Source organism: Austrofundulus limnaeus, unplaced genomic scaffold (assembly GCF_001266775.1).
Source record: "Austrofundulus limnaeus strain Quisiro unplaced genomic scaffold, Austrofundulus_limnaeus-1.0 Scaffold118, whole genome shotgun sequence".
NCBI lineage: Eukaryota > Metazoa > Chordata > Actinopteri > Cyprinodontiformes > Rivulidae > Austrofundulus > Austrofundulus limnaeus.
Window position 1 is genome coordinate 1,294,120 of NW_013952520.1, and position 12,426 is coordinate 1,306,545.

Here is a 12,426-nt window from a genome sequence, read left to right on the forward strand (position 1 = left end):
TTGCGTTGTTTTTAAATGAATAAACTCTAAACTAAACTAAACTAAACTAACAGACACCGTAAATTACAGCACAAAAATGAATGTATATGAAGGTGCATATTAGTGATGGCAGTGTAGGTGAATTGTCCAACTGACTGATAACATCATGATGTGTTATACTGCAGTTGGAATGAATGACCAACGGAAGTGCTCCGTTTTTTTCTGCTCTGTTGTCAGCATGTAGAGTAATGGGAAATCCAGAGTTTTGCCCGTTTAGCATTAGCCATTAGCTTCTCCAGCTGATCACACAGTTGTACGTGGTTTCTGTGCACTCCAGCTGTTCTAYAGAACCTCCTTGCCCAAAATCCATTGTTGCCAACGGGGAAACGTTGAGCAGATTTTGTACCACTGTAAAACACRGAACTCAATATTCAAACTAAACCTTCTTGTATATGTTTATTACTCCAGAGCTGTAGGAGGAGATGCAAGTTTAAAACTGTGACACAAATAATAAAAAAGGTCAAAAATTGGGTGCYCAACTATTGTTGTCAAACCAAAAATTAATAAAAAAATTAACCAAAAAGTGGCACTGTGTATTTATGGCATCTTCACAAATCTGCTTCATTTTCAACAACACAGACACTGTTTTTGTCAGCAAGTGGTGGGGTGCAGCATTAATGGTCCTATTGTCTCCAGATGATTTGTCTTGCTGTGATTCCAAGCACGTGTCCTGTGGGTGAGATTCTRAGAAACCTGCTGCATATGGAGCTTAAAGCATCTGCTGCATGTTTGACGAGCAAAGTGACGCTTTGGGATCTGGTGAAATCAGAGTGACAAGCAATCTGTGTGGAAATTACCATGATGTAAGTGTCATTTCTTAGCAAGACACRACACGCTGAGCCAATATTTTACTGATTTATAGCCTTAAAAGGAACTCGAAAGAAGAAGCTAAAAATAAATAATTGATGGTATGACATGTGAAATTTGAGTTTAAAAAAATTTATTTGTCATCAAGTTTTGTTACGTTTGAAAAAGCAGAAGACTGGTTTTTAATGTGCAGCTCCACCACAAAACTCAGCTGTATTCTTCCTGAATTCTTTCAGAGCAGCAGGTTCAGACTGGTTTGGAAGTGTGTCGTAAGGTTGTGGTCAAAGGCAGTCACTGTGACAGGTCTTGGAGGCTGGCGAAGGTGTGGCCTCTCAAAGACAGGAATACAACATGAGGGCTGAATAAAACCTGAGCACAGCACTGACCTGCTCTGTTACACTTGCTGTCTACACTTGGACCATGGCTCGATCTCTCCTATTGTGGATCCTGGTCCTCAATGCCTCGCTCAACCTGTCAGGTGAGTAACTGGATAATGTTTCTTCTGTTCAGCACAATGCCTAATAAATAACTAAAGCCTAGCTCTTTAAAATGCAGCTTTCTCTTCCTGCACAACAAGTGAAGATCTGATAGGCAAACAAAACGTTAAAACTTGAACAGAAAGTGTATATTCTCACGTATGATAATCTACTTTTGTAACTTTTTTCCCTGGACCCCTCAAAAATACATAATAAAAACTGCCAGCTCGTGTAACATCTTTTTGAATGCCGCTGCCTCAAAACCAAAACCAAATAAACACATTCATAGCCTACTGTAGGAAGTGGACTTTGGACAACAACAAAACCTCCACCCTCTGCATGTGTCTTCAGGTAGCCATGACTCAACACATACAAAAGTAGTCACTCCCTCTAAAGCACCTGTTAAATTGTAAAGTACATTCATTGGCAAATAAATAAATGCTGTAAATGTTAGTATTCCCTGAAGGAATGTATAGTGCATTATAGCTATTTTTGTGTTTGGTTGGTTAGTTGAGGTAACCATTATAAGTTAAGTTGTACATTCATTCAGTAAAGACTTGCTGAGAGCTTCATTAAAACCATTCTGTTAATTGATGAGATATTGTGCTACCTGACAGAAAAATAAACAGATAGTGACAAACACATGATCACATCACAGAGGGTGACGTTTTTTATGTGCATTTTGAAGAATCACATTCTAAAAGGTGGATGGAAACGGAAAAATTCGMAAAAWYTWMYKKYSSMAAAAAAAWTTTACGCTCACTTGAGATGTTTTTTGGATTTTACAAAAAAGAGAGGAGATGGAAACACGTTTGCTGAATAAGTTCTGATTTARTGAACATTTTCCTCCATCAGCTGTTCTTGCTGTCCAATAATTGTTCCCGCTGCAGCTGGACCCTCCTCCTGCTGTCCGTGTCTTCTCAGATATTCCCGTAACGTGAAGARAATTGCATTTGTCTACGTCTCCAGACGACATGTAACATTAACAAAACTAGTCGATATGACAGAAGAATTACAACTTGCCTAATAGTAGAAACAAGTTCCTGATAAATTCTCTCATTTGTCCTGAGATGTGTCCCTATGAGTTTGTGTCTTTACTTCCTGTTTACTACGGTCATGTGTAATGTCAATGTCTGACATAATTACTTTGTGTAGCCTGGCTGATTCACTCCAAGTCAGTTGATGGACACGTGCGATGCTCATTTCCTTTTTTTTTTTTTTGACATTTTTAAAATTTTGCTCAAAATCCACTTTTTTATTAAACCATTATCCACATTAAAATTGGGTGGAAACACAACGACTGAGGCTCAGGATGTCAAAGAGAGTGTGCAGCTACAGCAGAGTCTGACAGAATGTGATTTGTCCAGGACTTTTTCCTGCTGAAAACAGTCAAACCAGGGATTGATTGCCTGCACACAGAACACAGGACTTGTTACCTATATCAGATAAAAAAGATGGACCCCACATTGTATGAAACTGTGTCAYTGACTGGCTTCAACTGGAAGAGGCCTGATGCTGGGGTTAGAGCTGTGAGGTGAAGATACAGGAKCCACTGGGGCCTTTCTAGTTGAAGTATGTTTTCCTCACGCACACGTGGATTTACATGTGAACATGAACAATTATTTGTGTCCCTGTGATGGACTTGGAACCTGTCCCAGGTGTACCCACCTCCAATGACAGTAGTAGATTGGCACCAGGTCCACCGCAGCCCAGGAAAGAAAAGCAGAAAAAGAAAATGGACAGATGGCTTCAACTGTTTGTACTGTGACCTCCCACRGCCGAAACACCAAACACAAATTAAGTTTCTATTTTAGTAAACAGTTAAACAGAAGCACAGTGACAACCACACCACAACCACACTGCACAAAGCATTCATGTCAACCACAGGTGTTTAATGTTCCTACACATTTCCTGCCTTTTTTATCTTCAGTTAAATTGTCAGGGTGCAGTGTTTTCTTAGAGTAGTGCTTTTCAAAKTCATTTAAAAATGGTATCCAAAAAGGAACACAATGAAGAAGTAATAATTTAGACAATAGAAGGAGAATCTGCACAAAATACAGGTCTTCTGTCATGATTTTAAAATAATTATGTTTGTTTTTATAAAGACATTTTATTTTTTGATCACAATGACTGACTTTTACCAAAAAGGAGCTTCACTGCTAGTGTCAGTCCTGTAACAAGTCACACTGTTATTAATTGCACTGAGACTATGTACATCTCATACTGTAATTACAGCATTTCTGTCCTAATTTTCTCTCATCTCCTACCTGTGTGGTCAGTTCTGTTAATTTTGTAGACATCATGGTTTATCTCAAATGAAGTTCTGCACACCCCAGGGCCAGAGCTCCTCCACCTGTGGGTGTGGGCTCCAAATGGAGATGTTTAGTCTGCTGATCTGAGAGATATAAAAAAGAACCCTCAGGATGTTGGCTCAGGTTCAAAATTTCACTATTTTGCAATAGCTTATCTTGTTGTATTAATGTTCCTTTAACATTATTTCTAAATTTTAATTTGGAATTTTTATTACAACTGGGAAATGTTTTGMTCYTTCKGTTACAAAAATGTTTTTCAAATTAAAAACCTTTTTTGTTTTCTTTAATCAGGCAACATTTGAACGCATGTGACCAACAGTAATTATTGTCAAAAATCTTACCTGTTGGTGTTTTATTAGCCATATGAACCTATGTTTACATTTTCACCTGTRTGTCTGTTGTGTGTCTGTTGTGTGCCTGTTGTGTCTCCACAGAAAGCCATAATCCAGAGTTCAAAGAGAGCAAARACTAYGAGGTGGTTCGACCTGTCAGACTTCACACAGTCAGCAAAAGAAATGCAGAGGTACCTTTCAAATCCAATGACAACTGAACAGTAGTGCCTTTTGTACAGATTATTTTGACTTATCTGCATCTTCACTCAAGTTATGAACCAGTTTTGATTGCATGATCAGATATTAAATAAAAAATAAGAATAAAGCTAATAATTCCCTGTGTTTTACCTGCATCTTCCCCACTTTAGCACCTTAGACCAGAGACGATGAAGTATGCAATGACTGTGGGAGGAAGAGACATCGAGATGCAACTTGAAAAAAATAAGTATGTTTTGACTTTTACAACAGCACACTTCACTGAACTGCTCTATCTTTAGTCAAATGTGTAGTAAAACATTTAAAAAGACATACCTCAATCACTCTTATCATTTACATTTTTATTGTTGCTGCTTCACTCGGTCATAAAGTCAAAGAGAATACCAGGTCTGAAGAGAAAAATAAAGTTCAGCCTGTCTTTAAAGCTGTTATTTACTATCTAGTTTGTGTTTGTTTGTTTTTTGTTAGCAAATTGTTAGCCAAAGGCTACACAGAGACCTACTACCAGGAAGATGGAAGTCTAGTCACCACAGACCCAGATGACATTGTGAGTTTTGCTGGATTTCTTCAAGGATAAAATGTGACTCACTGCCAGTTAAAGGAACTGTTTGTTATAAGTTGTATGTTTTTTAAAAGAAGGCTTCAAATGCTTTTTTATTTAATTTTATGATGCATAAAAGTGAATGCAAGTAAACAATCTCAACAAAACAATGAGACACGTCTTGTGTTGATTGTCTGTCCTTCCCAGGATTATTGTTATTACCATGGAAAGATTGTAAATGACAGTGGATCATCTGTCAGCATCAGTACTTGTGACGGACTCAGGTGAGCCCTCAGTTTATTTGATGTTTTTTTTACTTCCGTCTGCCATTGTGTTATGTTCTGGGTTAATGTCAATAAGATGGCAAACACAGCACACGTTCAGCCGTTTCTGTTGCATTTTTAGTTTCAGTGGTATCAAGTGACGTGTTTGTGAAAATTATATGCAGTGGTAATGTATCAGCCTCAGACGTAATGAAGAAAAAACTGATTAATTTAATGAAAGAAAACACTGACATGGAACTGCTGACATGTTTATCACAGGGAAACATTGGTTACATAATGTAACCCCAGATTCTATGAGTATATTCGCAGCCCTTTAAGGCTATCGCTAGTAGGGTTAATCCCTCGCGTGCAGCTCAACACTGAAAACTCGTAGTCCACGCCCACCCACTGGGTGGGCCTCCCCCGGTCTGTATAAATAGCAGTCAAACTGGACAATCGGCTCCCTAAAAGACTTTTTCTTCAGCCAATTAGGAACCAATGAGGCCCATAGCTTAAAGGGCTGCACCTATACTCATAGAATCTGGGGTTACAATACGAAACCAACGTTCTATTTCGAATAGGCTTCGCCCTTTAAGGCTATCGCTAGTGGGTTAAAGGCGAAGCTGGATGTAGTCTATGCCTCACTGGGTCCATTCAGACCATAATATGAAGCATCTGCTCGCACATAAAAAAACACTCACAGCCTGAAATGAGTTCACTCCAGAACCCCGGTGTTTCAGATAACCAGAGAGGAGGACACTCTGGTTAAAATGTTAAAATAACAAACCTGCTGCTGTGAATCAGAACAATGAAGGTTACGAACTGTAACAGTCTAACGAGGAACAGAGCAGGTCAAACATCCTCCATAATTAAGCACTCCATGTGAACTGCAGAGCAGAGCACCATGGAGGAGAAAATCTCTGGCAGAGAGGTTGAAAAAACACGCAGGCTGCTGTGAAAAGGAACAACGCAGGTAACGAACTGTAACAGTGTGATGAGGAACAGAGCATGTTGTTTCAACAAATAATAAAAGGAAACAGAAAAATCATTCTGTCACAACCATGAGAACAGAATGAGTCGTGGAGAATGCGGAAACGTCACGCAGGTAAAAACGAATAAATGAGCACGGAGATGACCAGGAGGCCGCTGTGCAGATGTCATCCACAGACATTCCTCCACACAGAGCTGTGGAGGAAGAAATCCCTCTGGTGGAGTGAGCTCTCAGATTCTCTGGAGGATCCAGGCCAGAGGAAACATAAGCCTGTGAAATCGCCTCACACAACCAGAGTGAGAGGCGCTGAACAGACAGAGGACGTCCCACAGAGTTCTCTCTGTAATGCACAAACAGACGCTGAGTGGCGCAGAGCAGACGTGTGAGCCACGTAACACGAGAGCGTGCGCACAGGGCAGAGGAGATGAGACGAGGCTTCCTCCTCAGAGTTATGAGGAGTAGGGTAAAAACCATCCAAGGTTATCTCTCTCGATCTGAACGAGCTAGTTAAGCTTTTAGGGGTAAAAGCAGGGTTGGGACGCAGCACAGCTAASCTGTGGTCTGCTCGTATTCTCAGGCATGAGGGAGCRACAGAGAGCGCAGATAAATCACTCACTCTCTTTGCAGATGTGAGGGCCAWCAGCAGAGCTGTTTTAAAGGACAGAAACATAAGAGGAACCTGGTCTAAAGGTTCAAATGGAGCTTTAACCAGTGCGCGCAGAACCAGCGCTAAATCCCACGARGGAACGAGTGGGCRTGACACAGGTCTKCATCTCCRCACACCTCTCAGAAAACGCTTCGTCAGCGGGTGGTTAAAGACAGTTCTGTCGCCAAAACCCTCRTGGCATRAGGAAATAGCTGCAGCATACATTTTAATGGTGGTGAAAGCTAACTTCCTGTCCATCAGCTGCTGGAGAAAAGACAGCACGCAGCCTAAAGGACATGAAATGGCCTCCTCTCCTTTTTCCGCGCACCAGCGCTGAAAAGCTGACCACTTTGATGCATATAGCGCTGTAGTGGAAGCGGCTTGTGCATCCTGGATYGTGCGCATCACATCCTGCGGGAGACCGAGCCCCTCTAAGCGCTCCYGCTCAGCGACCAGACCCAGAGACGTTGACCTATCTCTGGGTGACTCCTGATCGTTCCCCCCGCCTGGAGGAGCGCGTCCTCCCTCCATGGAAGCTGCCACGGCTGGCCCGAAACCAGCTGCTGCAGGCTCGGAAACCACRGCGCATTTTTGCGTTCCGGTGCCACCAGGACCACGGACAGCTCCTCCTCCTGAACTCGGTCCAGGGGCCGTGGGATCAGCAGGACTGGAGGAAACGCGTAAAGAAGCAGTTTTGGCCACGGACTGTGAGCGAAGGCATCCACCCCTAGTGGTGGATCCTCCCTCGGGCTCAGTGAGAACCACAGCCGGCACTGCGCATTCTCCCGTGTGGCRAACAGATCCACTTCCGCTTTGCCGAATCTGCTCCAGATCTGAGCGATCAGGTTGGGATGGAGACTCCAGTCTCCGTGACGAGGACCGCCCCTGGACATGATGTCAGCTCTCCTGTTCAGGACGCCGGGARTGTACACTGCTCTGATGGAGAGCAGGTTTACGCATGCCCMRCACAGCAGCTGTCTGRCAACATTTAGCAGCTGCGCTGATTGCACGCCTCCCTGGCGGTTTATGTACGTGGCTGCCACTCTGTTGTCYGTGTGGATCAGAACAKGCTGATCCCRCAKCAGAGGAAGAAAGTGCTGAGTCACTTTCAGCACCGTGAGGAGCTCCAACACGTTTGTGTGCAGGGTCATGTGGTCGGGCCACTTSGCWCCCACCACCTGAGAMAGACACGTCCCTGCCCATCCTGACAGGGAAGCGTCYGTGAACACTGAGACGTGTGACGTAGGTCTGCTGAGGGGAACCCCCTCAACAGAATGCTGGGGGTCCCCCAGTGGGCCAGATCTGCTCCCACTGAGGGGGGAACWGAGATCATGTGCCTCTTCTGATGCACAGGGTCTATGCGCAGCCAGGCGAACCACCTCTGGAGGCGTCTCATGTGCAGCAACCCCAGCGGGACCACCACGTGAGCCGCTGACATCATTCCCAACAGACGCATGACTGACAGAGCTGTCACTACACTGCGAGGCCTAATGCGGTGGAGCTGCGCTGACAAAGCGTCGGCTCTCGGCTGTGACAGTCGGGCTCTCAGTGTCACTGAGTTTAGCTCCACCCCCAGATAAACAATCWTCTGGGATGGGAGAACAGAACTTTTTTCCCAGTTTATGGAAAACCCCAGGTTCAGGAGGTGTGTCGCCAGCTTCTGGGTCTGCACTGCTGCTTCCTCTCTGGACCGAGTCAGTAACAGCAGATCGTCCAGATACAGTAAAAGAGGATTCTCATTCCCGCCATGTGAAGTGGCTGCAGCGCTGTTTCCCAACACTTGAAAAATGTGCACGGGGCGAGAGAGTAACCGTACGGCAGGCGGTTGTACTGAAACTGGGTCCCCTGAAAGGAGAAACGTAGAAACTTCCAGTGTTTCCGGATGATGGGAACGTGGAAATATGCGTCTCTCAGATCTATGGAGGTGAACCAGTCGTTCTGGTGAACATTTTTTAGCACCTGTCTGMTTGTCARCATGTGGAACRGCCTCTCCATGATCGAGCTGTTGAACAGAGACAGGTCCAGAATGGGTCTCACTCCTCCYGTTTTTTTTGGGGGGGRMCMAAAAAWWAMSGKWRKWRRAMCCCSKWKTTTYCYYYYCSKTGGGGAAMCATGGAAATGACCTTTTTAACCTCAGCTCCTGAAGTTCTGAGCGGAGAGCAGYGCTCTGCTCCGAACATGACAGAACCGTCTCCACGATCCCTCTGAACGGCGGCGGGCRACYTGCGTGTAACCCCTGCTSATCAGCTGATCCAGCCACTTGTCGAGGGAACRTGCGCGCCGCCACTCTGAGTAACGCTCTGAAAGTGGGTGTGCATKTATGTGTGGCGCTGTGGTCCKCATGGACYCTAGCCACGTTACAGCCCCTRCCGCCGTCCCCTGCCTCGCAGCTGCTCCGGAGGGAACCCATGGGGGGCTCGGACAGAAAGAGCTGGCTGTCACACTTCAGGCAGCACTTGGAGCACGCTCTGACGCCGCTTGTAATCCTTCATGCGGCGCTTAGGCTGCGCGCTCCCATCAGAACGGGAACAAGCCGATGCGCTCTGACGCTGCTTGGGTGCAGGCCCCTGCTGGAGAGATGACGCACTCACTCTGTGAGGTGTGTGTGAGGAGGCAGCAGGAACATCCAGATGTTCTGACTGCTCAGAAAAAACTCTGCTGAAATCAGACTGCTCAGAAGAGGCGGACTGATCTGCTGAGACAGAAAAACTCTGTGCAGAAAATGTGGAGCTGCGGCACCTCRTAACAAGTTGTTTAGAGGCGGACGGTTCGCTGTGTGTGTGGACTGTGTGTGATGGAGCTGCTGTGARATCAGCTGATSTGACAGAGGCTGCAGTCGCTGTGRAGCGTCTTTCCTGCTGACGGCGGCCACGTCAGTCCCTCCAGCGACCCGAGGTGYGGGGTTCAGGTTGAGGCCRCACCAGGTGRCGAAAAGACTCAAAAACCTCCTGAGTCTGCTGAGACTTCTTCAGGAGAGAGTGGGASTTGGCGCCAAACAGCCCGTCAGCTGTGATGGGACCATTAAGCAGATCCTTCTGGAGCTTCTCCATCATGGATGGAGCCAGGCRGAGCCAGGTGGTTCTCTGGATCTGGGTGGCCCAGGCAGCGATCCTCGAGGAGCAGATCACTGAAGTGGCGCACAGGTTCAGGATTGCATCARCCGCCTTACAGAGAGAGCTCTTTAGATCCTCTGGCAGGGCAGTTTCCTCCAGCCGCTTGGAAATGCCGTAAGCCAGCAAAGCAGCATTATTTGTTGCTGCGGAGGTCTGATAGGTGCACTAGTGGGCCCGATCAGAAAACCTTGTGATTAGCTGATCGTGTTTGGAAGGAGGCACCGGACGCTGGTCCAGCCCAGACGTCTTGGCCCCAAACACCTCAGCAAGATCTGGATCCAGAGGGGGGACAGGGGGAAAACTCCACTCTGTAAACCCCTCCACCCTGGTGATGGGCGCGTAGGTGGAGACTGGTGCCCTCAGCTTGGCAGGCTCAGCCGCTGCCTCAGCCAGGAAGTCCATCACGGCRGGAAACTGAGGCCAGATGGGGTCCGGGCGGCGACTTGAGGCAGAAMCAAACCTTCCCGCCAGGTCATTCGAGCGGGACGGGGAAGGCTGTGGGACCGGAAGTCCCTTAGCGCTAGCAGCCTCCTGAATCAAGCTAGGCARCTCGAGGAGGAGCGCGTCCACTGCTGGGAGCGGGGTGGTGGCGGACACAGGAAGCCCGGGGATGACTGAGCAGCCGCTCAGCCGCCTTTCCTCCATGATGGCGTCAACGGGGTCGTCTTCACCCTCTTCGTTTCCCCCGGTGTCTTCTTTGCTGGCGGGATCATACGTTTCCCGCTCAGCGCTGCTAGCTTGCTGAGCGCAGCTAGCTTCCACCTGCGAGTGGGTACCGGACTCAGTCGACTCACCCTGCGGCCCAATACTGACCTTGAAAAAGGCTACTCTTCGCCTCCTCTCCTCCAGCGGGAGGAGAGCACAGGGACGACAGGTGGGCTGAGGTCCCAGGCATCTCTCGCAGGTCTCGTGGCTGTCGAAGGACAAGATGTAACCCGTCTGGCACGACGGGCACAAATGAATAATGTTGGACATCTTCTCAATGTTGCTTCTGCTATCGCTGAAGAAAAAAAGGTAGCCGATTGTCCGGTCTGACTGCTATTTATACAGACCGGGGGAGGCCCACCCAGTGGGTGGGTGTGATCTACCAGTTTTCAGTGTTGAGCTGCGTGCGAGGGATAAACCCTACTAGTGATAGCCTTAAAGGGCGAAGCCTATACGAAATAGAACATGCTGGCATAAACATGACAGCGCACTGACAAGGAGCTAACATAAAAACACAGATTGTGACAATAAGACCATGACTTCAAGCAGGTTTCCCACTGTGGCCTCAGATTAACAAAAACATAAAAATCATGCCACTTCTGTTTTATTTGCTGTTTTTGTCTCTGTCATGGCTCATTATTTCCAGTCAAGCCACAAGTGTTAGAATATTTCTGTATGGCTTTTTGTAAAGCTGCAGAAGAAAATGTTAATTGAAAAAAATGCTTAAAAAGCTCATTTTATGAGCTAAGTGAGCTAGCAAGTGTTCCGCTTAAAAAAATACATATTATGACCTTTTCTGTTTCTTGTTTTGTGGTATGATACCTGTTTGGTTAGGTCATTATGGCATTAGCTTGAGATAATAACATAATAATCTTCATCTCTCAAAATAAAAAGTTATATACAGTATTWATTTATTTTGAAATAAAAAGTTTATCTCAAGACAAAATTGTCACAAAATCAGTTTTTATTACTTTTAATGAGATTAGCCATCAGGAAGGTTGAATCGATTTTAAGTCTCATCAGTTTTGCGCCAGAACCTTTTCATGTCAAGAGCTTGATTTCCCAAGGTGGCAGGATGTGATGTCAGGAACAGTCTGCTCTTTCAGATAATGTGTTTATTTGATTTCCTAAATTTAACAAATAATGTAACTCATGATCTGAAGAAAACCACATCAATGTAATAATTGCACATTTATTATCTTCTATGTGAGAAAAGGCACAATATGGATAAAAAACATTTTAATTCTAAATCTAAAATTGTTGGATCATTATTAGTCTTTAGGGAGGGGGTGTAATAACTTATGTATGTAATAAAATATCTTATTGCATCACTGGCTGGCTATTAAATACTAGTACATATCCTTGATGCCTGAAAATGAAGATAATGTCGTCTACTATAGCTGTTCTTGTTGAGACATCTGCAAAACAACGTTTTAATTTAAATCAATGCAGTCATATTTATGTACTATTACATTATTGGCTGCAGTTATTACAATGTCAAAAGCTGTTTTTAATATTAGACCAGTAGTATAATAGCCAACCAATAAAGTAACATGTTATTACATTTTTCATTTACGAGTGCAGATAATGAACCTGGTAATAACCTCAGCTTTGCCTCAGGGGTTAGACCAGTCATCAACAGGTGAAGCTACAGGACCTGTTCTATAGGATAAAATCACATAGAATAATGGTTGAGCCAACAAGAATAAAAAACAAATAGAAGACAAAAAGACAGTGGTAGCTGACCTAAAAAGCCTCTTGTAGAAGCTTTAAAATTAGTGAAATACTGTCCATTTATGTCAGATGACTTCAACATACAGTACATACACATGTTCTAATAGCTCCCAAACTCAAAACCAGTTTAACACCTCTAAGCAATAAGGAATGCCAACGAGTAAGAAACAGCATGAAGACGAAAGACTGCAGGTCAGAGACAATCAAGGACCTTCTATAGAACAGCTGGAGTACGCAGAAACCACGTGAAC

The 12,426-nt window shown here is 45.0% G+C and overlaps 1 protein-coding gene across 1 annotated transcript in view; it reads left to right on the plus strand.

Annotated features, from left to right (window-relative positions):
- The first annotated feature begins 1,166 nt into the window (after positions 1-1,166).
- adam28 (ADAM metallopeptidase domain 28) overlaps positions 1,167-12,426 on the plus strand; it is a 38,449-nt gene continuing 27,189 nt past the window's right edge. Inside the window, exons 1-5 of the mRNA XM_014014705.1 lie at positions 1,167-1,324; positions 4,069-4,157; positions 4,335-4,411; positions 4,651-4,729; positions 4,931-5,007. Of these exons, the coding sequence (XP_013870159.1) occupies positions 1,267-1,324; positions 4,069-4,157; positions 4,335-4,411; positions 4,651-4,729; positions 4,931-5,007 (380 nt within the window). The 5' untranslated portion in view covers positions 1,167-1,266. The remainder of the gene's footprint in view (positions 1,325-4,068; positions 4,158-4,334; positions 4,412-4,650; positions 4,730-4,930; positions 5,008-12,426) is intronic.